Below are 24,724 nucleotides of genomic sequence, written 5' to 3'. Positions count from 1 at the left end.
TCAGTCCTAAAAGGTAATAATTACAGATCACTGACTTTTCATACGTTTGCTTTCTCTTCAGATACTTAAATCATCATTATTATAAAAAGTCATTATTCCATTAATGTGCTGCTTTGGATCTTTGCGAAATATATTTTTTAGTCATTATAATCTAAATGTTTTAATGTAGCGGACGTGTGTGGTTTCTGACTCTTGTATTTATGTTAGCAGCAGTGATTAAACTCCTAATCTGCTGAGCCCTGCTGGGATGGAGACAGTCAGGGGAGTGTCCCTGTTGACAGCAGCAGACCTGACTGACACACCGAGTTAGCCTGTCAGCTAGCAGGCTAGCTAGCCGCTCAACATCCACTGGTAACGTCAAAACTAAGCTAACTATCCGTGTTCCTCCGCTAGCCGCCATGGATTTGAATACCGTCTTGCCTCAGCTTGAAACCGACGGAGAAGGTGAAATTGAGAAGCTGTTGGAGCAGTATAATCGAGAGGTGAGTCGCGGCTTGGTTCGTTTTTCTTCAACCAAAACAAACGGAGGCGCTAACGTTAGCTAACTAGCTAGTTAGCTAGAGGGCTAGCCGTGAGTTAGCTAAAGAGCTAAATAGTCAACAAAGCTAAGATGTTGACACTGTGTAATGGTGTTTAATGGGGCATCTGCACACATCGAATATATGAATGAATGAATGAATGAAGCAAACTGGACCATGATACGACGAAGCATCAACGTAGAGCTGATAATGCTAACGCTGCCTGCTCACCGAGCACCATGATTATACAACACTATTAGCAACTTGATTAGTTTCTTCCAGGTCTTTCTGAGTCATTTACATTCGCTTCAAAGGTCTTTGTGGTTTATTATATGACAATGAATGTTAAATACGTGAGTCAGACTGAGTTGTTCGATGTCAACAATGTGCATCTTCTGTGTTGCAGAACATTCACACCTTCACTTTTGACCAAAAAGAAGAAACCCTGCGGCGTGTAAGTATCTGTTACCCCGGCAGGTTGTTATTAGAGGATGAAAATGGAGTCCTGCTTTATAATTACACGGTGATTTTGTTTTTTAATCATTTCAGAAGCTGTGTCAGAGTGTCTTGACAGTGCTCGGGAGGCAGGTTCAGCCCAGTTGTCAGAAGACATGTCTGGAGACCCTCCGCATCCTGTCCAGAGACAAGCGCATCCTCGCACCTGTGGCCACCAGGGAGGGCATGCTGATCCTGGGAGGGATGGCGAGGCTGAATGCTGGAGAGGAGGAGGAGGAAGGAGACAACCAGGATGGCTCCCAGGAACACACGCAGTCAGAGGAGGAGGAGAGGGTGGTGGTGGAGGCCTTGAAGTGCCTGTGTAACGTGGTGTACAACAGCCCTGCAGCTCAGCAGGTCAGTGTAGATGTGCAGCTGATTCAGGGCCTGTGTGCCAACCTGCGCACCGCCCGCACCTGGCACCACGAGGTGGGCCTCTTCACACTGCGCCTTCTCTTCCTGCTGTCCGCCCTCCGACCTGACTTGAGAGGGGTTTTGAGGAGAGAGAAGAACGCGGTGAAACTGCTGACGGAGGTGCTGGAGCACACCCTGGACGTGAGCTGGGTCGGCCCCTATGAAACCGCCCGTCCAGATCCTCAGGGCGTGCCCTTGCCTGCGGAGGAGAATGAGCGAGCGATGGAAGCGCTCAAAGCCTTGTTCAACCTCACGCTGTCCCCAGCTGGTGGTGAAGTGAGTATGCTGTGGTTATGTGATGTAATGTTACAGTAGGGGTTGTGGCTCATTGTTGTGAGGAGATATGGAGGGGTTAAGAGCAGGTCAGCAGGTTTGCATCACTCTACATGTGGATTAGGCCGTCATGCATTTCAATCATACGTCTGACTGCAAGGCAACCAAATTATATCACAAGGCCTGACACAAGACTCTCTACCTGATGTACTGCTGAGGCTTAAGCACATGAACTAATTAGAAACTGATTAAACATCATAAAGTCACGTTTAAGTTGACTTACAGCTGCTGTGTTTTAAATCTGAGTCTGAACACTGTATCGTCGAGAAAGAGAATGATATTTTTTTACACATGCTTGTCATGTTTTATTTTGCGTAAAGTTGTTCAATAGTTTGTAACTACGGCTGATTTTGGAAATTCACTGTCAACCTTGCTTACAATATTTTGAGCAATTTGCACTGGGAGGACACACGTCTCCGAAGGCAGCATCTGACACAGTGTAAGTCCTAATGACGTTTAGGTCTTGGGCTCATATTCGCCCATGCTCTCCTCTTAGACATCCGTATTTCACACCTCAGAGTGTCCCCGCTTCCGTAGCCCTTTAGTCGAGCTTTAATGCCTCATTAAAATTTAAGGATCCCGCTTTTGGAGTTGGGTCTTTGCCCCCAGTGTCCCGTCCTCGCTTAAGTGTTTGTTATCTTTATTGGTCTGTTCAACAAAAATGTCTGTTTGGAGTCAGTGTCTCTGCTTGTTTCCATAGGACGACGACCACCAGTACAGAGTCATTGCAGCCCTCCTGCGTCACCTGTTGATGATGAAGACTGAGACAGAGGAGAAAACAGAGGAAGCACACAGGTGGGAATCTGTTCCTCACTGCTAACCCATACGTCTTTTTTTTTTTTTTTTTTAAATAAACGACATTTTGCATTTGAGAAGGTTTGTTCCTAGAAAACAAATTCTTTAGTGATCCGTGAAACAAATCACACAAAAACCCTGAAATAGCTTATTCCCACAATGCTCTAGTAGCTCACAGTGTGTAAATGTAATTTGAAACCAATTTGCATGGAGAAACACACAGGCAAAGTACGCCCGCCCCTCTGGAGATCAACTAGATCTACAGGAAAATAACCTGCCATGGTTTTCCTGGAAACACCCTCATCCACAAGAAGTGAATGTTTCTGGCTGATGTGTTGTGGGAAACACTCCAGGTTTGGGTGTTGGCTTGTTCGACGTGCTCTCAGCTGGTGTACTGCGGCGGCGGGATCTTCTTCATATGGTAATTTCATGCGGGAATGCCAAGAATGTGAAGCCGCAGCCTGAAATTTAAACAGTGCCATATAAAAGTGACTGATGATCCTCTTGACCTGTCAGACTGGTGGCTGAACGGTCATGGGAGTTTGACCCAATGACCAACATAATTGGATGTTTGAATGTGTGTATGGGACAGAGCAAGGCTGAATAGAAAAGAGGCACATCGAGGAGAAAGTCTAATTCATTAGATGTTTCCAAATTGGAGAATTTTAACCTTCACAGCCTCACAATGCAAGCACACCCCTCACGTTAAGTTACAATATTAGACTTTCCAGTACAGACTTTCCACTGTGTTATTTAGTGGTCAGTACCTATGAAAAGCGATGCACCTACGTAGGGAAGGCCTGCCAATGAGTTCAGATCCAAGGGAGGAGCTACCCTGGCTCAGTTTGCTGAATAAGTTAATGCTGGTTATAGTCGAAAGGTGTCAGGAGTGCAGAGTGCATCACAGTTTGTTTTGTATGGAGCTATAGTGACGCAGATCAGTCAGGGTGTCCATGCCGACTGCTGCATCACAACTGAACCACGGAGCAATGGTAGAAGGTGGCCTGGTGTGATGAAACGCATTTTCGGCAGGGTACCAGTGTGTCACCTGGGTGGGGATCACATGGCACCAGGATGCAAGAAATACCCTCTTGCTGTTGCCATAGGGGTGAGCACGGTCTGCAGAAATGTTCAGGTGGTGGTACGTATCAAAGTAACATCCACATAAATGCCAGGCCCCAGATTTCCCAGAAGGACGTGACATCATAATGAGATCAGTGTTATTCACAGGCTGGTGGTTTTAATGTTGTGGCTGATTGGTGTATCTTGATGAACTGAGATGGTCTTGATGACTCCCAGGATTAGATTTGTCCTCACAATTAGTGATAGTTCGGCTAGAAGCTTAGGCTGTCTTTGTGTATCTGTCAGAAGCTGTGTTAATGTTTTAAGCCATTAATCAATTTATCTTCTTCTTACTTATTAAACTTCTTTTTATTTTTTTAGGCTTTGACCTCTGTAACCCTTCAGTCCCTTTGGTAGTTCCGTCTCATCTACTGAAGATTTTATCCTTATCGTAAAAGCTTTACATAATTAAAAAATACATGTTTTTATCTCCAGCCATGCTGTCAACTTGCTTAACAACCTGCCTGTGTCCTGCCTGGACGTCTTAATTGACCTGCCCGTCCAGGGAGGACAGGAAAAATATGGCGGAAAAAACATGGATGTGGTCCAGGTGTTGCTAGACTTCATGGAGAAGAGAATTGACAAGGTAAAGTTCGTCCTTTGTGGCAAATACAGGGGGCTGCTCATCTTAAGGCTTTTAAGATTATATTACTTCTTCAGCTATTTGAACTTACACCTAGCGGGTTTATTGCAGGTCAGAGTTGAGGTGCCTGACCTGTTAGTTTTGTTTACTGAATGTAATTAAGCCCCGTATCTACCATCCTGTCTTTAACTCATTATCCTTTATATTATCCGTGAGTGTGTTACTGCTTGACATCCGTCCAGCGCTCCGTCTGTTTAGACCGTGAAGTGTTTTTGGGCTTTGTCACTCCAAGCAGGGCTCCAACTACAAAGAGGGTCTGACTCCGGTGCTCAGCCTTTTGACCGGAGGGTCCAGACAACACAGGGAGATCCGCAGATACATCAAAGCTCAGGTAAAACGACTGCTGCCGTAAGATTAAAAGGGAGGTTGGGATAAAATATGCCCCTGTCTTGATTTTAAAGTGATTTTGGCAAGATAGTAGTGAAAATGTTCTTTTTTTTTTAAATTTTTTTTTCAGGTACTTCCTCCTCTGAAAGATGTGAAGATCAGGCCAGAGGTTGGCACCACCATCAGAAACAAGCTGGTTCGCCTTATGACACATGTTGACATGGGAGTGAAGCAGACGGCTGCAGAGTTCCTCTTCGTTCTCTGCAAAGAAAGCGGTGAGTGGAGATGATGTGAAAAATGTGACCCTTTTGGGTGCTGTTTATGAAATGGTAACAATATTAACGGCTCATTCTTGCAGTGGACAACCTGTTGAAGTACACAGGATATGGAAACGCCGCGGGACTCCTGGTGGCTCGAGGGCTTCTCGCAGGAGGCAGAGGAGAGACTGAGTACTCAGAAGACGAAGACGACTCGGACACAGAGGAATACAAAAATGCCAAACCTTTGTGAGTACTCAGCACAGGCATTGGACTAAAGCAGCAACAGTGACTGTGTACATCAAGATCTGCTTTTTTTTTTTTTCCCTAGCATCAACCCCATCACCGGTCACGTGGAGGAGCCGATGCCGAACCCCATTGAAGAGATGACGGAGGAGCAGAAGGAGTATGAAGCTGAGAAACTGGTCAATATGTTCGACAAGTTGTCAAGGTAATACACCAAACTAGGAGAGAGCAAGGACTCTTCTGGAGGCTACAAGATATTTTAGGAGTAGAAAATGCTCAGAAATTTGTAATCCGGTCATAAATTGTCAGGTGTTTAAACCAAAAAAACAGCACAGGAGGTTTATCCGGTGTGAAACCCTCCCCAGTGTTTTCCTGTACTATGTGAGGTGACATGAGATTGGTGGATACCAGGTTGAACTAATCTCAACTTTGAGGCCAGACGATAGATGCATTACGGTAGATAGATTGATACACGACGTAGTCACAGAGTTCCCCAAATACTCCCCGTGAAAAAACAGTCACGACTTTGGTTCCCACCCCCAAATTCACCGTGCGGATAGCGGGCTTGGAGCGTTGAGTGACCCCAGATGAAGCTATGATGGCATTAACGGGAATTTACTTTTGAAGTAGATGACAATGAAGCCAAGAAGAGCCATCTCCGTCCATACACTTATCGATATCGTTACGTTCTGCTTATTTCTGAAACATTTGAGGTGGGAAATATACAAAAGCATTACCCCGGCAAGCAGAGACGGGAACGAGCACTAGTGACCAGATTAGACGGTCGTGGTGGACGTCGCATCATATTGCTTCGATAGTTTAACTTTGCTAAAGGTTTTTTCAACCATCATCGCTTCCTGTGTGTACTGTACGTGTCTTTAGGGTTCGGCACTGCAGGACTTTGCAGAAGAAGTCATATTCAAGTTTTAGCCAGTAGTTCTTCTATGCAGAACTGTCTGAACAGGTTTGGGTTTTCCTTGTAAAATGTAAAATTGCACAGAAAATTCCACTGAACTTTCTAGTGACTAATGAACTGTGACTTTTTGTAAGATGATTACCTTTCTGTTTGAACAACTGTTGCACCACCTGCTCATATTATTCATATTATTTACAGTTCCCTCAGAAAAGGGTCCTGCTGTATTTATGTTGACCTTTACTTAGTGAGCAGAGTCTTGCGTTCGTCGCGCAAACACTGAGCTCGCTCCCTGCCAACCGATTCATCATAGGAAGAATCTCTAGCCGTTAGATGCAGCTTCAATTAGGGCCCGGGCTTCCAGCGCGCCACCGCATTCAGCTGGAGTAAATGGGAGCTGCCGGCACGCCGTCGCAGCATCATTACCGCTGCTCCGTTAATTATCACCTAATTGGCACACACAGTCGACTTGTCGGTTCTGGTTCCTTTATGTGCCGCATTCAGGTTTTTAATAACACATGTCCTGACTTTATTCTCCCTTGTACTTGAGGAGCCAATCACTGGCCAGACAAGGGGTGGACTGAGACAGAGGCACAGCTAGACAAAGCAATTTGGGTGGAACGTAGATGAAGAGGAAGAGACACACGGGGTGAATAAATGCGCGGACGTAAGAAAGCCGACCTCGTCATTGTCGAGCCGAAGAGGGCATCGAGCCGTAATGAGGCACGTGCGCCCAGAAGAGGAAGAAACCTTTCCAGGGCTGCCTCCTCTTTCTTCTCTTCCTCAGTAAAGGGGATGCGGTGATGACAGAGAGGTGCTTCCTTCTTACGGGCTCTAAGGAGATCGGTCAGAGCTCTACAAGAATGTGCTCCTCTAACTGCTTAACTGGTCCTCCAATTAGCACATACTCTGCACCCCCACCCCCTTACACCTGCCAGATGCCCGGTCCTCTGTAGCTGCCGAGGGAAGAGAGAGATTTCTTTTCTGCTCTAATTGATAGAGATGATGTTACATGTTTTTGTTTGTTTTGTTCTGCAGGTCCTTATTGTGCCTGTTGACTTTGGACCAGTGATATGAGACTGACGAGATTTCACATCAGTGCCAGAACATTTTTAGTTATTTGTTTTTGGCCCCGCCTTTCCCCACAGTTGGAGTTTCCCCCACAATAAATTACATTTAATTCCAGGAATTAGTTGGAGTTAAATGGCCATTTGAATTTGAGTCTGTCAAATGAATGCAAAGCGGTCGGTTTTCTATCCTAGATGGATAATTCTCTGATGAATCATCTTGGAGGCAGTGGTGACACACAGTGCAGGTATAATTGGATTAGGGTGAAGGGGCAGTCGTGGCTTTGAGGAGATTAGTCAGAGCGCTGATCCCGTAATTAAACTGCCACGGGGAAGGAGGGGAGGAGAGCTGAGAGGCAGAGAGGATGGCCAGACAGGGGCGAGTGTCCATGAATTGGGGGGGGGGAAGGGGGTTGTTGAGTGAGGGTCCTCGAGGTGTGTGTGTGTGTAAGAGAGTAATCACGTACGAGTGAAAGCCCTCTTTAACACCGTCGACAGATACAAAGGGTCCTGAGCAGAGTTTTGTCTCGATATTTTGTGGAACACGGTCATTCAGATGTTTGCAGCTTTCCCTGTCTGACGTCCTCGTCTTTGTCCCCGCAGGCAGAACGTGATCCGGCCCATGGGCGTCAGGCCCGACGGGACGTTAGCACCTCTCGAGGAAACACTCCGCGATGCACCTGTGGACGACTCGGGCTCAGACTCGGACTAGGCCACGTTTTCCAGACTAAGCCCACATCGAGAGCTGTGTCCTATTTCAAGGCCTGGATCCTTTGATGGATTCACAAAGGTGGGTTGTGGAGCTTGGCTGAATCTGCGCCTCCATCCTGGTAGAGATTAGTCTGCTGCAGAGTGTAGAGCTGTCTCCAAAAAACTTCAGGCGCTGGATCAGAAACCGAACACACAAGTTAAACAACATATTGAAATGCTGCATTCACAGCTCCCTATAAATTATTACTTTTTTATTTTGTTTAAACCAGTGTGACTTATGACTTTTTTTTTTTTTTTTTTTTTTTAAGGCTCGTTTATCACCAGGAAGTTAACATACGACTTCTATTTATGTCATGACACTTTTCAGGGTAATTGATCATGCACTTTGGTGTCATTCAAGTGCTATTGACTAACAAATCAGTGTAAAATCTGACAAATACGACATGATAAATTTATAACCTGCCACGTGAGTCGACAAGGACTTAAAAGTGCCATTAAAAATTCAACCGGTGTGCAGTGGATTGTGGGATATGGAGGGCTGCTAAGAATTTACAATGGTTTAAGAAAAGAAGTCTTACTTTCTTAGCCTCATTCAGGCCGTTCTTTGAAATTGTTGGACTATTTACAGTCAAAAAAATTAAAGCTCTGATGATCCAGTCCTGAAGTGGGACACAGCTGAACATTTCACAGGAGACTATAGAGGCCTGGTCGCGGCTGTAAGCCATTCTCCAGAGCGGATGCGGACTGATGCGTAGCAGGAAGACTCTACAGAGGCATTGCAATGCACTGAAAGGCCTTCATGGTTGCTGTTTGCACCCTTTATTTTACCATTGGTTAAGCTGAGATGATAGGATAATATAATGTTTTGCTGGATCACGTGTTCCTCACCGGAAACACTGTTGTCCTGGTTTGTTTAAAGTATATCTGAGTCTGAATAATCATTCCTTCACCTGTGGTTTTTTTCATTCATATTGCTCACGGTTTCTTCTCTGTATCGCTAGATCAAGTGCACATTATACGCACAAGTTTAAACATGAAAATCATAGTAAATAGCAAAGCTTCTCCTTGGTTAAAAAAAAAAAAATCATGGGGCCTGTCCAGACTAGAACACAGGAGTGATGTTTAATTAGACAGTCAGACTGTGCCTGAGCACTGTTTAGGTTTGGTTGTGTAATTTATCATGAACCCTGCACACCAGTTAGTCGCCAAGGAAATTTTCTGAATTCAGGGCATGTTGGCTTACTCACTTTATGGTGTTTTTCATTAAAAAGTAAGACTCTAAATGGAGAGATGCAGCGTTTTCCTGTGGTGGATGATAGTGAACTGATTGCTTCCGCCTGTTGTGGACTCTTAAAATGTGTAAAGCCTCCAATGATTGTTTTGTAATCAACTTTACTTTTGCCAAATCTGCATGATGTTGAATCAAGAAATGTGATTTTTCTTTTTCTAGATTGAAAATGTTGCTGATTTTATATAAATCCACACTTGTGTGGTGTGTATATATAACCTCTCTTTGTGTTGGTGCAGTTTAATTTAATGTAAGAGCCGCCAGTTCAGAGACTTCTTAACACATCTGGCTCCAGCTGAAATCCTGCTCTGGATGTAAAGTCATCATTTAAATGCTGTAACCAGAAAACGTGTCATTCTTACAAGAACTGGTGAAAGATCACTTGTTTAATACTTAAAAATTAAGAGCACACTTTTCACTACTACTTCCTGCTCACATGAAATAACAAGTACAATAACGTGCTTTATACGAGCTGAGTGAACATTTTGAATTGCTTACCTGAATATCATGTCACAAAGATGTTGTTTTTTTTGTTTTAGAGATATAAAAAGCTCAGATATACAAAGAAAAAGCACCAGATTCATCGCTTTTTGTCAGATAAACAAGTCTGGTGCACAAAATCTTCGCCTCACCTTTATGTTTTGTCGTCAGTCAGTTCACATACATGTCTTCTGTGCTGTTCCTTCACAATCATACTGAGATACAATCACATACATTAAATAATTTTGTTCTTTTTTTTCCTCCTCATACTGTAAATGGCACCATACTTGTTTAAAATAAATAGTGAGGTTTCCACTGAAAAGTTAATAAGAATGATTGTCTTCTTTGGACCCCTTGTACGTAATCATAAAATACAGGAGCGTTGCAAATTATGTAATACTTTTATTAAATATGTGTATAATACAGTTTTGTACTCATATAAAACAAGTTTATTGATTAGCCTCAAATATAAAACATGCGAGGAAACATTTACAGAGCATTTTCTAGTGTTTGGACTATGTTTTGTGCACTTGATTGACTTTTTAATTTGTACATATGAACACAGCATAAACATCCCACCTGCTAACTCTCAGAGGAAGAGGTGAGACTCGAAACAAAAACATGATAAGAGATTATACGTGTGCACAATTTACAGAACGGTCTTGGTGTGGAGAGAGAAAACCATCTCTAACTTTTCCAGTGTTTCCACGTTTTTTTAAAATGTGCAGCATCAGTTGCTCGGGCTGGACGATGCAGAGCTTTTGCTGTCTGTCTCTGAGTCGGTCTCATCGCTGCCACTGCTGGCTCCTGGTTTGGACCTGGATGTCTCCGTCCTGCCTCGAGGCTCTGATGTCTCTCTGCTCTGTGACGGAGGGGCGCTCACCATTGCAGGGACGCTCTGCAGACAGGACGTTTTTGCATGTTTTAAAATAGAGCCCAGAGGTTGTTTATCACCAGAGCTACTATGCTATTTTCAATACTAATTTCACATCTAATGAATGCCCTACCAAGAGCTTTTAAATGGTCTTTTGACTTGACTCGGAGCCTACCAGTGTTTCCTGACTCCTCATCAGCTCTTCGATCTCATGGCTCCAGCCGAGCATTTCAGCAAACCTCCGGACTGTGTCCTCCATATCACCCAGCTCCATGTGGTCTCCTCTCCGCAGCGGGACCTTCTCGAAGGGACCCACGGCGTGTCGGTTCAGGAGCAGACGAGGCACGGTGGAGCGCACTGTATTCACCAGGCTGGCGAATGGCTCAATCTGAAACCATAAACTTGAGAGCTCAACATGGCAGGCTACAGAAATTATTTTTATTTTATTTATTCATTCAGTCTTTAAATGTTGGCGTTTACCTGCAAAGACGTGCCCATAATGATCAGCAGGTCAGCTTTTGGGAAGTCTTTAGTGTGGAGGAAATATTTCTGAGGGAGGTCTTCTCCAAAAAACACAACATCGGGTTTGACTGTTGCAGAGCAGAAAGTGCATATGGGGACGTTGCCATTCATTATGGCAAACTGTAAAATAAATAAATGCAGAAAACATTAGTGTGCCATCAAATACAGCGAATTAGGATGTCTGACTAGCTTCGGACATCGTACCTTAGCCTCCTCAGCGGGATACGGAGTGTAGCACAGGTGACAGGACGCTGTAGCAAAACTACCGTGAGCCTCCACAAGTTTGTCATCTGGGATGCCACACACTGTGAAGAAGGTTGTTGAATATTATGATGGACATCAAGAGCAAAGGATATACATTCAGGGAAACAAAACATTAGCAACATTAATGGAAATCTAACACTAAAGAGTCTTGGTATACCACTGGTACGCTCTGAAACAACACACGTTGCATCCTCCTATGTCAGCTTTGCTACTGTATCTTGTTTCTTTTTAAAGACAAAAAGTAAATGTATTCAATGCATTCCTTTAAGTTCTCACATTTCTCCAGTCCATCTATGTTCTGGGTGTACAGTCGGAGCAGCAGGCCTTTGTGATGAAGCATGCGGATGAAGTAGTGTATGTAGTTGGGGCGGTGGCTGCCGGGATACAGAGCCTTGGCCAAGGAGAAGAAAGGCTGCGGGTCGTTGGAGAAGTAGTCAATGTTGAAAATGGCTTCCGGGTAAGGGATGTTGTATTTCTCCACGTTGGCGTAAAGACCCGTTCCTGGAGTCCTGAAGAAAGTGAAGGTGCACATTTGGGCAGGAGGCCAGAACTATTATGTACGTAGTTTCTACAACCACTTCACAGCTTTACCCTTGGGTTATAAACAAAGTAAACATGCTGATTCATACACCAGTAGAGAGAGAAAGGTGGCATTGCAGAGAGTACAAACCTGAAGTCTGGGATACCACTTGCTGTGCTGATTCCTGCTCCAGCCACCACCACCACGTTCTTGCAGCGGCCGAGCTTCACCAGTCGAACTACGGAGGCTAGGCCGCTGCGGGGCGATGACTTGGCAGCAAATGTAGACGGACTACCCTGATCAGATCTGGACTCGGAGGACTGACCTGACTGCACAGGATCACTGCCAACTTCTACTTTACTGTAGAAACAAGACAAAACAAAAAGAAAAAAACTCTTTATACAGACATATCACCAACATTTTTTCATATTACATAGTTTATGTGATTTTTATCTTTCAAGAAGTACAGCCTGAGTCATAAAGAACTATTTTCCAGCACTAGAGGAGCAGAGAGTCTTGCAGCAGAGCAGACGGTCGGACTTCTACAGAACTCTGATCTCAACATCTGTCAGTCAGAGACTAATAGGCGGTTTAGCCTTCTGCGTTAAGTTGACGCAGAGGCTACGGCGACAACGCAGACCCTAGCTCTGTAACTGATGTGCACCTCCCCAGAAATGTAAAATGCTGGGTGGCGTTTTTACAGAGCGAGCCAGACTGACAAGCGCAGGTTACGGTGTCTTTGTCCCACAGAAGTATAAACTCCACTAGTGCTGTTTTAAAAGGAAAGGGGGGAGGGTTTTATCTTTAATGCAGTTTCTGTCCAGTGTAGTGATAAATGAAACCAGTCATTTTCATTTTAGTGATTAAAACCTGCACCAACATATCTAAAAAATATATATACCGTCTGTATACAAATGTAAATGTTTTTATTTTAATATATTGCTCCGGCCTTTTCCTTACATTTATAATATAGTAGTATAAACCCTGTCCTCACCTTGCAGATAAAATGTCCTGCCCGCTCACACTCATCTGGCTGAGGTCCTGGGCCAGAGCCGAGTCTGCCTGCTTCCTTCGCTGTTTTCCATACGGGCCCGGGACAGAGTCCTGGGGCTCTGTGGGGTTGGGGTGTCTGGCCTGGGAGCTGGAGCTGCGGGTTAATCTGGTGACTGGAGGCTGGGGGGCTTTTTTATTCCAGCTGGACCTGGACTTGTTCATTCCAACACCTGTTAACAGCAGGAAAAGAGAACAAGACGAGACATCAGTCACTGTATTTAAAGTTTATTTTCCTCCGTGTCACCAGCTCAAAGCGAGATTTGCTGAATCGCAGAAAAAAAAAAAAACATTTTATTTTCTTAACAGTGCATGTCTTGATTCTAAATGTTCAGTGTCCCATATTTAAAAAGCTGTTACACTGAAATCATTGTCCCATCCTATTCTCTTTAGTGCCTTTGCACAGAGAGAAGCTGAAATGTTTTAAAACCCGTCAACTGTTGAACAAAAGGTAATGGCCGCAATATATTTAGTGCCCCCCACCCCCCCCACACACACACTCTGCTCCTCAGCAGCTATGCTAATACAGTCCACAGCTGTGGCAGCTTTACTGTTCAGGCTAAGCGGAGGGTAGAGCTGAGAAGTGGGGGATGAGAGTTAAAAAGAGGGGTGGCAGAGGTGAAAGAGAAGCGTAGATTGACTGTGTGTCAACAAACCCAGCTGGGAGAGAAAAGAGGATGCCCCCTAACGGCCCCTGCGGACTGAGAGAAAACGGGGAGGAGGGGGGGGTGTGTGTGAAGAGATAAATGATACGGAGGCGGGATTCAATAAAGCAGGAGCAGAGGAGTATAAGAGGAGGGGGGGCGCTTCTCCTCTAAAGCTATTCTAGGCCTTCAAACAACTACCATGAGGGATGAGTGTGAGTGATCAGGGAGATGGGGCGAACAGGAAAACAAAGGAGCTACAACCCATAAAACATGACTGTTTCAGGGGGCAGCAGGAAGATAAGACACACTTTTTCTCCAGAAGCACCTTATCGCCCTCCGGAGGGGATGGAGAGGAGGAGAGGTGGCTCTGGAGGTTTGCAGAGCGGCAACATGGCGTTGCTAACACAAGCTGAAACTTTTGGAATCTCACATCCTCTCAGTGCTTTTCGTTTTAGTCACACAATCTCCAGTTACTTTTCTTCCTTAGAGGCTGGAGCCCTCACATTACTATATAGTTTGTTTCCCCCTCTGCACATCCTAAAGAACTATTAAAAACAGCAGGAGGCCGAGGGTCCCTGCTTTTGTCTGGACCCCCCCCCCTCAGAAACCCACTGCTTGAGTACAGGCAATAAATCAGCGCCCGAGTTATTAGGTTGGTGAAGCGTAGCAGCACATGACACGTCAACATGATCACAACCTCTCACGGCGCAGTCTCGTCTGGAAAAGTTGCACTTGACGACAGAGTGAAATGAACAATTCGGACACTTCAACAACAGTCTGAAACTAATTGGTTATTTTTATGAGATCACACCGCCTTTCAGCGTTTTAAATATTCACTTCTCCATCCGATAATGGCCTAAATGGGGCACAGGTGCCATTATTCTTCTTTGATGACAAATAAATCCCTGTATAAATGACAAAAGGCTTTAAAAGGATTTGAGAGCCCCTCCCTTGCTCTGCCTTTCACAATACTTGCTCTCCCTAGTCGAAAATCTGAGCCCAGTGTGTCCCAGTACCGGACCACCAGGAGAGTAGCTGCTCACATGAGGGTTACAGTTTATCTAATTAGGGACGTCCCACAACAACACCGCCAACACATCAGTGATCACAAAAAAAAAAAGTCAAGCTGATTGATAATCCTTTTTAAAACATCACGGGATGACACCAAAGGCCACAAACACCAGCCCAGAGAAGCAAAGAGAGACAGCACCCGCAGCTGAACAATTACCGCCAAGTTGTCGAAAAGAAAACAAAAGAAAACGCAGACAAGCCAAAGCGATAGTACGATCATTTCTACTTTGTGAGCAGCTATCGATACACAGATACAGATGCGTGCAGCTCTTTAGACTCCAAATCAACCAACCAATATGTTCTTAACGTTTCATCCGACAAGATGAGTGGTTACAACCTCAACGCGGTGCCCCCGAGTAACGTGTCGTCTGCGTCTTAAATGAGATTTGGTTAAGTTTAATGAGGGGCTTTTTCCCTGCAACCCCACCATTTAACCCTCCACTTACAGGCAAGTTGAGGATGGCCGACTTTGATCTCTCTGCTCCCCCCCCCTCGCCGACACAGGGACGGCAATGGCAGCCTAGTCACCATGGAAACCTCTTCATTACTTAGTTGGAGAGGCAGCGGCTCAGTGTTCTCCCTCCCCACCTGCTCACTAATGACATATCACTCTGTGTAGCATCTTTGTTGGACTCTCAATTGACACAAAGCAGCAAGTCCTAATTTGTGTTAATGTATTGTTTGCTCACACAGAAAGGAAGGTGGGTGGTGGAGAGCTAAATTTGCACAGTGGGTCCATGGGTAAGTAATGACTCTTGCCCGGTTCGTCTCCGAAGACGAACTGGACCTAAATTAAGAACCAATCAGCCGTCAACAAAACTTCTGTAAACGTTCAGGACGTGAAAACAGTTTCAAGACATCCCATTTGAAACGGTATGTCCACTATGCACCGCTCTTTGAAATGAAATGAAACGCCATTACTTATATATTGGACATTCAAAGCAAGCAACTTGGAAGGAAATGATAAAAGCTATCCAATTAATAAGATCACTATTTCAATTAACATAATATCTATTTATTTAGTCTATTAAAATGCAATAAAATGAAGGAAATTACAAAACAAGAATGAATTCTGACTGATTGCTCCAAACTTAAAAGCCATTTACCAATAAATAAAACAAATCAGAGCTAGTGATAACTCCTCACATTTGAGAAGCGATGTCTTTACGAACGACTAAAATTAAGTAACTAATTGAATTAATTGATTAATATGTAAACTGTTCCCTGCATCAGTTCTCAGTGAGGTTACACTGCTACCTGCTGGAACCTGTTGCTTATTACACAAGGAAGCCATCAGTCCATTTTAGAAAACGTTCAATGTCTCGTAGGTCACATAGGTTACTGTCAACATAATCAATATTTTGCCATTGGTTTTAGCATCAGTAGGGCTAGGACATAAGGACACATATGGCACAAGAAGGAATACTTTCAATTACACAATGTAAGCATCTTTCCCTTCCTGTGTGCACCGACTATAAATGCTTTTTTCTGTTGTATATGGCAGCAAACTGAGCAGCAGAGTGTTATTTTAAAGCAGTTCATACATTTTAATTAGAGAAAGTAATTCAAAAAGACCACACAGTCAGTGTGTGTGTAGAAGACCATGTGCACCTGGGACTTTACTTGTTCCACACGTTTGTTTTTTTTTGTTTTTTATCACTCTTGACAATACTGTAGATGTAAAATAAAGTAGCCTACTAAATAGACTAAATACCTTAATATATATAACATTTGGCATTTTTATGGCAGCACTGTGACACTGATTTTTTTGATAAATAAAGGGTACACCATTTCATCTAAAGTTTATAACTACTACAATCCAGATTAATGATTATATATGCTCACTTGCAAGTTCATTAGGTGCACTAACTAATTCTAATATAAGTCCTTCACTTCATCATGAAGGTTATGGTATTCAGCATTTGTCTAAAATAATTCAGGTGTTTTCATTTTGAAGGCTGTGGTTTGTGCTACTATTGAATTGCACTGTGTTGTACCATTTAATACCGTTTAATTCAACACTGTGTAAACACACACGAACTACATCCTCCACAATGATCACATGGTTTAATTAAGGATCTTTCTGGTGGCGTTTCAACATAAACTGAACAGTGTCACTTTGAAAACAGCCCTCTAGTGTCAAACTGTCAAACGTGCAGGAGCTCATACACAGCAGCTTTTCAATGTTAAAGGAGAAACAGTCTGGTTTCTTCATTGACTACTGTAGCATGAAGCACACGCCAGATGGCAAATTACCTGGAAAGGCACATGGACTCGTTATATCCAATTTAATGTGAAATAACGAAATATTAGCATCATGGCAGCTTTGTTTAAAAAGCGTTTGAGCTGAATTAGCTCCCTGCTGCAGGGTAGACTTTTAAAGAGGGAAGCCCACTGATAATTAGCAATAATGCCATTAATGAGGTTATTTTTTTTACTGCACTGTCGTTTATCTACCTGTTTCTTTCCGCCTCTGGATGATGAACACACGGCGACGACAGACTTCAGACTTTGCCGGGCCACTCGGGGATGTTACATCAGAAAGGAAACCAGCTGAGCTTCTTCCACGATAAAATCTTAGTTTAAAATCCACCGGCTGCTGCAGTCAAGTCTGATTTAATATGATATGAGGCGTCTGGTTCTTTCTAAAAATGCAGCCAAATAAATCTGGACGCAGACTGTGCCTTACTACAAGCGGGAGCTGTCACTCTGCTGCTGTTTCCGGCTACTAAATAAGTTATTACGAATACAGGCGGGAAACAGACCCGGAGTCACGTGACGCTGTTTGTTTCCGGTTTCGAGCAGCGGTGGACTAGAGGACAAAATAATAGAAACATTTTATTTATTATATATATTAGGATGCATCATGTCAATAATTCAAATGTGGAAAATTATATTAATTTAGGAAAATTTATTAGACATAATATACATATTTTTTTTGCTGCTGCCAACTGAAATTACACTACTTTTCCCAGATGGTGGCGCTATAAACTTATTAGCCAAAAGCTGCTGACTTTCAAGCAAACTTTATCCACCTATCCACTGGGCCAAATTAAATTAAAGGCTCTGTTCAAGTCTTTGCTTCTTTTTTTCAGTTGTTCAAATATCAGATTAACCAGAGATCTATAACTAAATTACTTTTTTTTCTTTCTGAATACTTTCCAGTGATTCACCTGATGAGAACAATGTTGTTATAGAAATGAAAGACCTTTGCTGAGCAGCGATGTATTACGAGCCTTTAAATCAAATCTATGGGGAAACAGTTCATGTGTTATTTGCACATTAAACTACTACAGTAAATAAGTAACCGTGTTAATAGTCTACTCACCTTTAAGATATGTTAGTCCAGACTTTGGTGACTTCAGAGAAACATCACTTTTCTGGGACACACTGCAGTCAAAATGTCCTGTGAACCAAAATGTGGGTCAGTATTTCAACATACCAGAGGCCTCTTAGCAGCCGTCTCATTAAGATAGCAGCCAGATCACTGCAGTTATTTCTAGAGAAGAGGCAAGATACAGCGAGTGTCCTCTTAGAAATGTCATCAGTGTCTGGGTGCTGGGGATGAACAACAGTGTGTCTACAGACTAAAGGTTTGATACACCGCAAAGGGAATGTAATGAGCTCAGGGATGACGAGCAAAGGCTGATTTTTTCCATCGATGAAAACAATAACACTCATAAATGTATACATTTAATCATAACTGAGTCGATGATTGTAAGGCAGACAATAATTATATTACACATATAGATGTTTTTTATAGTATGTTTTCATTACACAAGCATGTTATAGTCACCAGCCAGTTAATTAGGTACACTAGTGGTAATTAATGCATTCTAATATAACAGTCCTGGAGTGAATCTTAGCTTCATGATGATTATGGTGTTCAGCATTTATATAAAATAACTGTTAGAGATTTTTATATAACGATTTGAAGGCTGTAGTTTGTAATACCATTCAACTGGATTGTGTTGTACCGAACAGAAAGTGTTCAATTTAATACAGTTTAAAAAGCACCACAACCTATATCCTCCATAACTAGTTTAGATTAAACTTTGTTATTGTGCACAGTACACGTACAAGTGACAATGCAATAGAGTGAGCATCTAACCAGAAGTGCAAAGAAGATATTATTTATAGTAAGTGCAGATATGTACAGAGGTGACATTAATAGAGTTTAAGTGGTGCTATGTCCTGCAGTATCTACACAGATGGAGAAGTATTTACACTGTGTGTTATGTGCAGAATGTGCAGAGTTGACAGGTTGTTTACATGATATTTACAGACTGTGAAGTGCATGTTAATGGTTGACAGTGGGAGTAATGTCTAAAAAGATTATATGTTATATGTTTATTGACGTTGGATGGAAACATTTGAATATAGGCAGATTACATATGTACACTGTTGGTGGTAGAGAGCAGTGCATACATTTTATAAGTAGTGGCTGCGTTAAGTTAGTGGTGTAATATGGGGTTATCATACAAATTATGATACAGTTCAATATTTTTTTAGCTGTTTCAACGTAAACTGAACATTACAACCATCTTGAAGGGGGTTTTATTGCAGGACTGTTATATTAGAATGCATTTGTTTTCACTAGTGACTGGCAATGTGTATTTCAGTGTAATATCTGGAAAAGGGAAGCAACAGCAAGAAATAATGCAGGGCTGGCTGTATGTAAGTTCCTTGATTACAGTTTTTCTCAGTTGCTAAAACACTAAAATCCATTGGCTGAAGGAAGTTCTCAGTTGCTTGAACTCATTAAGCTAACTGTTCAGTCTGTTGTCAATACCTTAAACCATTTCACATGGTTTAGCAAAACTCTAAACACATTCTCATTCTTAAAACACATTCTGCACTCTAATGCGCATGTCATCCATACTAGTAAACACAAGTGGCAACAATTACATATAAAGAGAGCAGAAATGTCATTGATTGAACACAATCAGTCAAAATTGATTTCACTTCTTTCAAATGATGTGACAACCAATATAAGCCAGTTCAGAGAGCAAACAGGTTGTTGAAGGTGGGAATGGGAAAGTGTGAGAATGGACAGAAGAATTTATGTGAGAGGACGAGGACGAGTGCGTATGCGAGGTGGGGGACGAGGAGAAAGAGGAGGAGGGCAAGAAAGAGAAAGAGGAGGACGAAGAGGAAGAGGAAGAGGAAGACAAAGAGTGGAAATATCCAATGAAATTCAAGCAACAATCATAGACCATGTTGTTGGCTGTATATTGTACAATAAACAAATTGTATGGCCCTGAACATTGTGCTTTCCTTTTGTTTTCAGTACTGACTGCTCAATAGATTTCGACTGGTTACAGGTTCATATCATCAAAGAACAAGAATTACAGTATCACAGAGATGAAGTTTTTGAGATGCAGGGTACAGCACTGTAAAAATAAGGGTACAAGAAGGAGGAAGAACAAAAAAAAAAATGCAAAGAGCAAAACAGTAATTTCTGATCAATTTTGAGCTTTTTGTATAATGACAGAAACATATGAAATTTGTTTTGAGATTAAAAATGTACTTCTCCCTGAGAACTATATGTTTTGAACAATGTGTTTTCTATTTTTTGGTGTATTGTTTACTGACTGCTTGATAGTGTATGTCATTTTGAGCAATTTGTTTATTATTTGAGAGCAGTGTTTGATTTTGAGCACAGGTAAAACTGTTTTGAGGCCAAAGTTTCATTTTGGGCACACGTAAAACTGTTTTGAGGCCAAAGTTTCATTTTGCAAGAGGAGTCAGAGGTTTTGTAAATCGTGCTTGAAGCTGAGGTTTTGTGTTTAAGGTTTTGAGAAAATGGAGCAAGATTTCAGAAACTGTGTTTTAGCAATTGAGAAAAACTGTAACAATCAAACCTACTGACACTGGCCATAAAACTGTGGGCTGGATTACCATCCTGCTTTGAAGGGGAGAAGGACTTCTGTTGACAAGAGACGATCTATGATACCAGAGCCTGTCAGTCAGACATGTACGTAACTTCCGCCTTGAGAAGAGGGGACGGTCTGGGACAGTTTTGGATCAGCGTCCTCTCCCGCCAATCAAAAAGTTACATCTTGATGCTCTGAACATGGTAAACAAACAAACAAACAAACACGAAGCGACATGTGTGTTTCTGATCATCACAAAAATAAAAAAATATATAAAATGTAAAAACAAAATACCTGTATTATTGATATTAGTAAGCCACCCTGGTAGTTAAAAAACAGTATTTGGTGTTTAAAGCGCCTTTGCTTCACAGTTGTCATCATTTAATTTCATAAACTGAACTGAAACATTAAAGTTTTTATTCTCCCACACATATTTGTGTGTGTTTTTGTAAACGCTGTAGCAGGAGCTCCCGTCTCTGGACAATATGTACCTCTGTGTGTGTGTGTTTTTATGGGTGGAGACTGAGGTCCTCCTCCCAAAAAACAGTCAGAGATATAGACGCGAGTCAGCTTCACCATCAGCAGCCACATAGCCACAGGCTTTTGAAGCTAAAAATAAACGTGTTCAGTTCAGTTTTAAATCAACACCACATTGGATCTGTCTGCTAGCTAACGTTAAAGCAAGGTAAGTGCTAAATTAGCTAGTTAGGCTTCCGTTTATGTAACGACTGTCAGTTATGGAAACTTCTGCAGAACCCTCAGCGTCACTTACAGGGGAAAAACATAGCAAAATTACCCTAAACGCCAGCTCCAAATCATACTTATTCGAGTTTTAGATTCAGCGGGATGGATAGTTTGAAGCTAACGCAGACACAAGTCGACAGTTAGCCGTTAAAAAACCGTTAAAAGTGGTGTTTAGGGACGAGACGCACGAGCTACAAAATTCAAAATAAGCTTCGTGTGGCGTTCAAATAACCACACAGGCAGGCGGAAACATCACAAACACCACCATGAGCGCGTTTAAAAATCACACATTTTCGTTGGATTACGCAGGAATTTATAAAAAAAATTCAGAACTTTTAATATCAAAGCACCTAAAGCTGCCTGGTTTGTGTGCTAACCGTGGCTAAAATTAACAATACTGCAGGTACGCTACCTAGCATAATGTTACGCTATGCTACACACTTGTTAGCCAGTTTTATGATGTATTTTAAACAGGAGGAGTAATGTTGTTAACTCATAAGTCAGCAGCTTCCTGAGCAACAGTTCCTTATCTTAATCTAAAAATAAGTACACACTGTGACTGAATAACTGTCTTGTTTTATGTTATGTACAGTTAACCAAAGAGGCCGTAACTTTTTAAATATCACACAGTGGTTCCACATCAAATTAAAACGTCAAGCTTCAGTGTGGAGTTAATTTGTTTAGTCTCCTAAAACATATCTATTATTAATTCTATGCTATACTTTCAGCATAAGTTGCTCAAGTTTGCTCTCCTTGCCTTTTGTATTTTAACATGTCGTCCAGCTGTTTGGCAGACTTGAACAGGTCTGCCTTGTTTTAGTTTGAGCAGCACACCCAAAGCAAGCTCCTTTATTTTATTTGCACACTGTTACGCCGGTAAACCTTTCCCTGTAGGATGTCCCCTGTAAGTTGTTATCACTAAAACTTGCTGCCCTTTGATTACTACAAGAAAAAACACTCAAAAAAAATGTCATCCAATACATCTTTAAGAAAACCGACTTGGGATAGCAGCGTTATACTATTAGACAGAATCTCAACTCGTCATTACTTACTTCTGTTACGAGTGTCTTCTTGGTAATTGTGTTATTTATGTTTCCAGAGACATGAGTCAGGCGGAGCAGGTGCCTGAGGACATGCCTGCATACCTCACAGATGAGCCAGTAGCTACAGGTAAGTGTTGTTGCAAATGTCCGTCAACAGTGACACGTTTCTGTGATCACAATGGAGTGCGGTGCTTAGCTAGTTGTGGTTTTTACTCAGTGATTAGCCGTCCATGCAGTACTGCAGTTTTGTTCAAATGTGCACATTTGATGGGTTGGGTTGGTTCAGACTTGGTCTTTACCAAAGACAGTTTTACACTTTATAGACCTCCTGACACAGAGTCAATATAAGAGACAGGCTTTTTTCCCTTTGCATCCTTTGTGTAAATACAATTAAGACCTTTACACTCACAGGTCAGAGGGTGATATGGACAGTGTTTTGAAGACAATGCTTGCTCCTGGAGCACAGAGTTTCCTTCTGCTAGCAAAACACAATATGTAGAAAGTCAGATTGACTTCCAGCTTGTTACTGACCTCGAGCAGAAACATACTGGTACTTGGTACTCGCATAAGAAGTTAGGACAAAGGGTAGGAACCCTCTGGTTGGTTTTCAGCCAGCCAATCAGAAGGCCAACAAAGGGTCAACTGGAAGATTAACTCATAATATAACTAGCCTTCATTTAATTGTCTTTGGCATCTACATATCAAATGTTTAAATGTTTTATTTGTTGTTTTAAATCAGACAATAACAAGGACCACCCACAGACACAACCAGGCATGTTCGGCAGGTTGGCGGGGGGTTTGTACGGTGCCACCAAGGGGGCCTTAGGAGCGACGGTGGGTGGTGTGACCTGGATAGGAGGAAAGAGTCTGGACCTCACCAAGACGGCTGTTAGCTCCGTAGCCGCTGTGCCTGCGATGGGAGTGGGGCTTGTGAAAGGGGGAGTGTGCGCTGTAGCTGGAGGAGTGACGGCCGTTGGCTCTGCAGTCGTCAGCAAAGTCCCCATAGGGGGAGGCAAAAAGAAGGACAAGTCTGACTGAGGAGCACAGCGGACAAACACAACTGAAGTGTATGGATTGCAATGTAGTTGGCTGTTTTAACATTCATGAGCGGGAAAAGAGCAACTAAGGACTCGAAATTCACATTTTGGTGTTGGTTCTGTGCTTTTTTTCTTTAGTTTCTGCTTTTTATGTGACTGTAAATCGACATTCTTACATAGCAAAAATGTATAAAGCAACAACATAAGGATTGCACAGTCACTTGTGCCTGAAAGTTCTTCACATATTCAAGAGTTTTGGTAATACGGCGCGACACCGTTTCACCTGTAAACCCTTGTATTTGTCACATGAGTTAACTTTAGTATTAAAGAAAAACAGCACAGAAGTTAAATTTCACTTGCAAGACAATCAGTGATCAGTGGTGATCTAAAACTGACAACGAGGTGCGTCTTGGGGAGTGGAAGTATTTCAATGTCATCGGACAAACACTTGTATGGATCTGGATGTGTCCACAGTATGATTTCCATTCATTCCTCTTCAGTTAATCATATTTGTTTGATACATCCTGATCAAAGAAGTGATATTAAAAGTCCGGTTTAATATCTAAACTATGTGCTGGCCATTGTATTTCACCAGCGGATTTTTGTGACCGTTTCAAATCACTGTCTGGTGGTTACGTTCTCCGATCTGTGGAAGTTGAGCCCTGCTTTTGTTCCACAACAATCATTGTGTCAGGTATTGATGGCAATAAACCTTTTTCCCATGTTTATATTTAACACTCCTTTGACAAAGTTCTGTCAGATGTCCTCCCACACAGAAGCTTCATTATGGCGTACATTTCTGCTGTACTGCACAAAACCAAGTTCGCAACTTTAATGTTTCCAAAATCTCCTTTTCTTTGTGTTTACTGTTGTGTAGTAGATATCTGATGTTTGGATTTCTTGACATTATTCTGAATTTCAATTGTCAGGGCCATGTTTAAGTTGAAAACCTGTAAAGGTGCATGTTTTATTTTGCAATGTTTTTGTTTGTTTTGTTTTGTTTTACTCTGCCTTTAACTGTTAAGTACCAGTCAACTCAGCCTTGTATCGTACAGGACTAAGGTTTCAGAGCTTTTGTTATACCAGTGTTGCAGGACGTTTGAAACTATTGAAAAATGTCAACGTTATATTCAAAATCTGTTTAAATAAAACAACTGAACTTGTTCAAGTTTTATGCTTTGTCTGTTACAAAATGAGTCCTAATCTAAAACTGCTGTGAGGAACTCACGCTCGAATTAATCAGTTTATTTGTCTAGAAATTTCTGCAGATGTTTGATTCCAGGACCTGTTCGATATCTTTGTTTGTAATTTTGTAGAATAGATTTTATTGTTTTAAGTGGCTTAACACTCAAGTAGGTTGGTCAGGCTTTTATTGTAATTTAAGAGTCTTCAACAAAAAAAAACAACCTTGATTTTAGTGTATTAACTGTATTACCTTAATGTAGCTGTAGATGTCAGACTTCTAGT

General features: G+C 42.2%; 3 protein-coding genes across 6 annotated transcripts; 2 read left to right on the top strand and 1 right to left on the bottom strand.

The window, feature by feature from the left end:
• The first annotated feature begins 227 nt into the window (after positions 1-227).
• Positions 228-7,873, top strand: ric8b (RIC8 guanine nucleotide exchange factor B). Of its 2 annotated transcripts, none has more exons than XM_084555199.1 (10): positions 228-482; positions 925-972; positions 1,068-1,703; positions 2,461-2,555; positions 4,113-4,263; positions 4,556-4,651; positions 4,778-4,922; positions 5,006-5,153; positions 5,236-5,355; positions 7,734-7,873. In XM_084555199.1, the coding sequence occupies exons 1-10, from the start codon at positions 399-401 to the stop codon at positions 7,840-7,842; spliced, it is 1,632 nt and encodes a 543-aa protein (XP_084411325.1). In that variant the 5' UTR covers positions 228-398; the 3' UTR covers positions 7,843-7,873. The 2 variants fall into 2 exon arrangements, with proteins under 2 accessions (XP_084411325.1, XP_084411324.1); XM_084555198.1 differs by having other exon boundaries at positions 4,553-4,651.
• A 2,466-nt stretch (positions 7,874-10,339) lies between these two features.
• Positions 10,340-20,545, bottom strand: LOC311495668 (NAD-dependent protein deacetylase sirtuin-3; the record flags this gene model as incomplete). Of its 3 annotated transcripts, XM_084555202.1 has the most annotated exons (9): positions 20,459-20,545; positions 17,886-17,963; positions 12,784-13,012; positions 11,940-12,149; positions 11,546-11,778; positions 11,210-11,310; positions 10,964-11,125; positions 10,659-10,871; positions 10,340-10,507 (listed from the first exon to the last, which is right to left on the bottom strand). In XM_084555202.1, exons 3-9 carry the CDS (start codon positions 13,002-13,004, stop codon positions 10,340-10,342), a joined length of 1,308 nt encoding a protein of 435 aa, XP_084411328.1. In that variant the 5' UTR covers positions 13,005-13,012; positions 17,886-17,963; positions 20,459-20,545. The 3 variants fall into 3 exon arrangements, with proteins under 3 accessions (XP_084411328.1, XP_084411327.1, XP_084411326.1); XM_084555201.1 differs by lacking the exon at positions 20,459-20,545 and having other exon boundaries at positions 17,886-18,571; XM_084555200.1 differs by lacking the exons at positions 17,886-17,963; positions 20,459-20,545 and adding an exon at positions 17,015-17,348.
• Positions 20,546-20,740: 195 nt separating this feature from the next.
• On the top strand, positions 20,741-24,420 carry tmem263 (transmembrane protein 263). The gene is made up of 3 exons (XM_084555489.1): positions 20,741-21,118; positions 22,277-22,347; positions 22,960-24,420. Exons 2-3 carry the CDS (start codon positions 22,281-22,283, stop codon positions 23,256-23,258), a joined length of 366 nt encoding a protein of 121 aa, XP_084411615.1. The 5' UTR covers positions 20,741-21,118; positions 22,277-22,280; the 3' UTR covers positions 23,259-24,420.
• The last annotated feature ends 304 nt before the right edge of the window (positions 24,421-24,724 follow it).

Source organism: Chelon labrosus (genome assembly GCF_963514085.1).
Source record: "Chelon labrosus genome assembly, chromosome: 11".
Classification (NCBI taxonomy): Eukaryota; Metazoa; Chordata; class Actinopteri; order Mugiliformes; family Mugilidae; genus Chelon; species Chelon labrosus.
This window is presented reverse-complemented; position numbering and strand designations above follow the sequence as displayed.

Bases quoted from the DNA above. Each gene is read 5' to 3' on its own strand.
- ric8b (XM_084555198.1), top strand. From the start codon at position 399: ATGGATTTGAATACCGTCTTGCCTCAGCTTGAAACCGACGGAGAAGGT. The intron at 973-1,067 runs GTAAGTATCTGT...TAATCATTTCAG, and splicing joins AAGAAGAAACCCTGCGGCGT to AAGCTGTGTCAGAGTGTCTT. The intron at 4,923-5,005 runs GTGAGTGGAGAT...TCATTCTTGCAG, and splicing joins CGTTCTCTGCAAAGAAAGCG to TGGACAACCTGTTGAAGTAC.
- tmem263 (XM_084555489.1), top strand. From the start codon at position 22,281: ATGAGTCAGGCGGAGCAGGTGCCTGAGGACATGCCTGCATACCTCACA. The intron at 22,348-22,959 runs GTAAGTGTTGTT...GTTTTAAATCAG, and splicing joins AGATGAGCCAGTAGCTACAG to ACAATAACAAGGACCACCCA.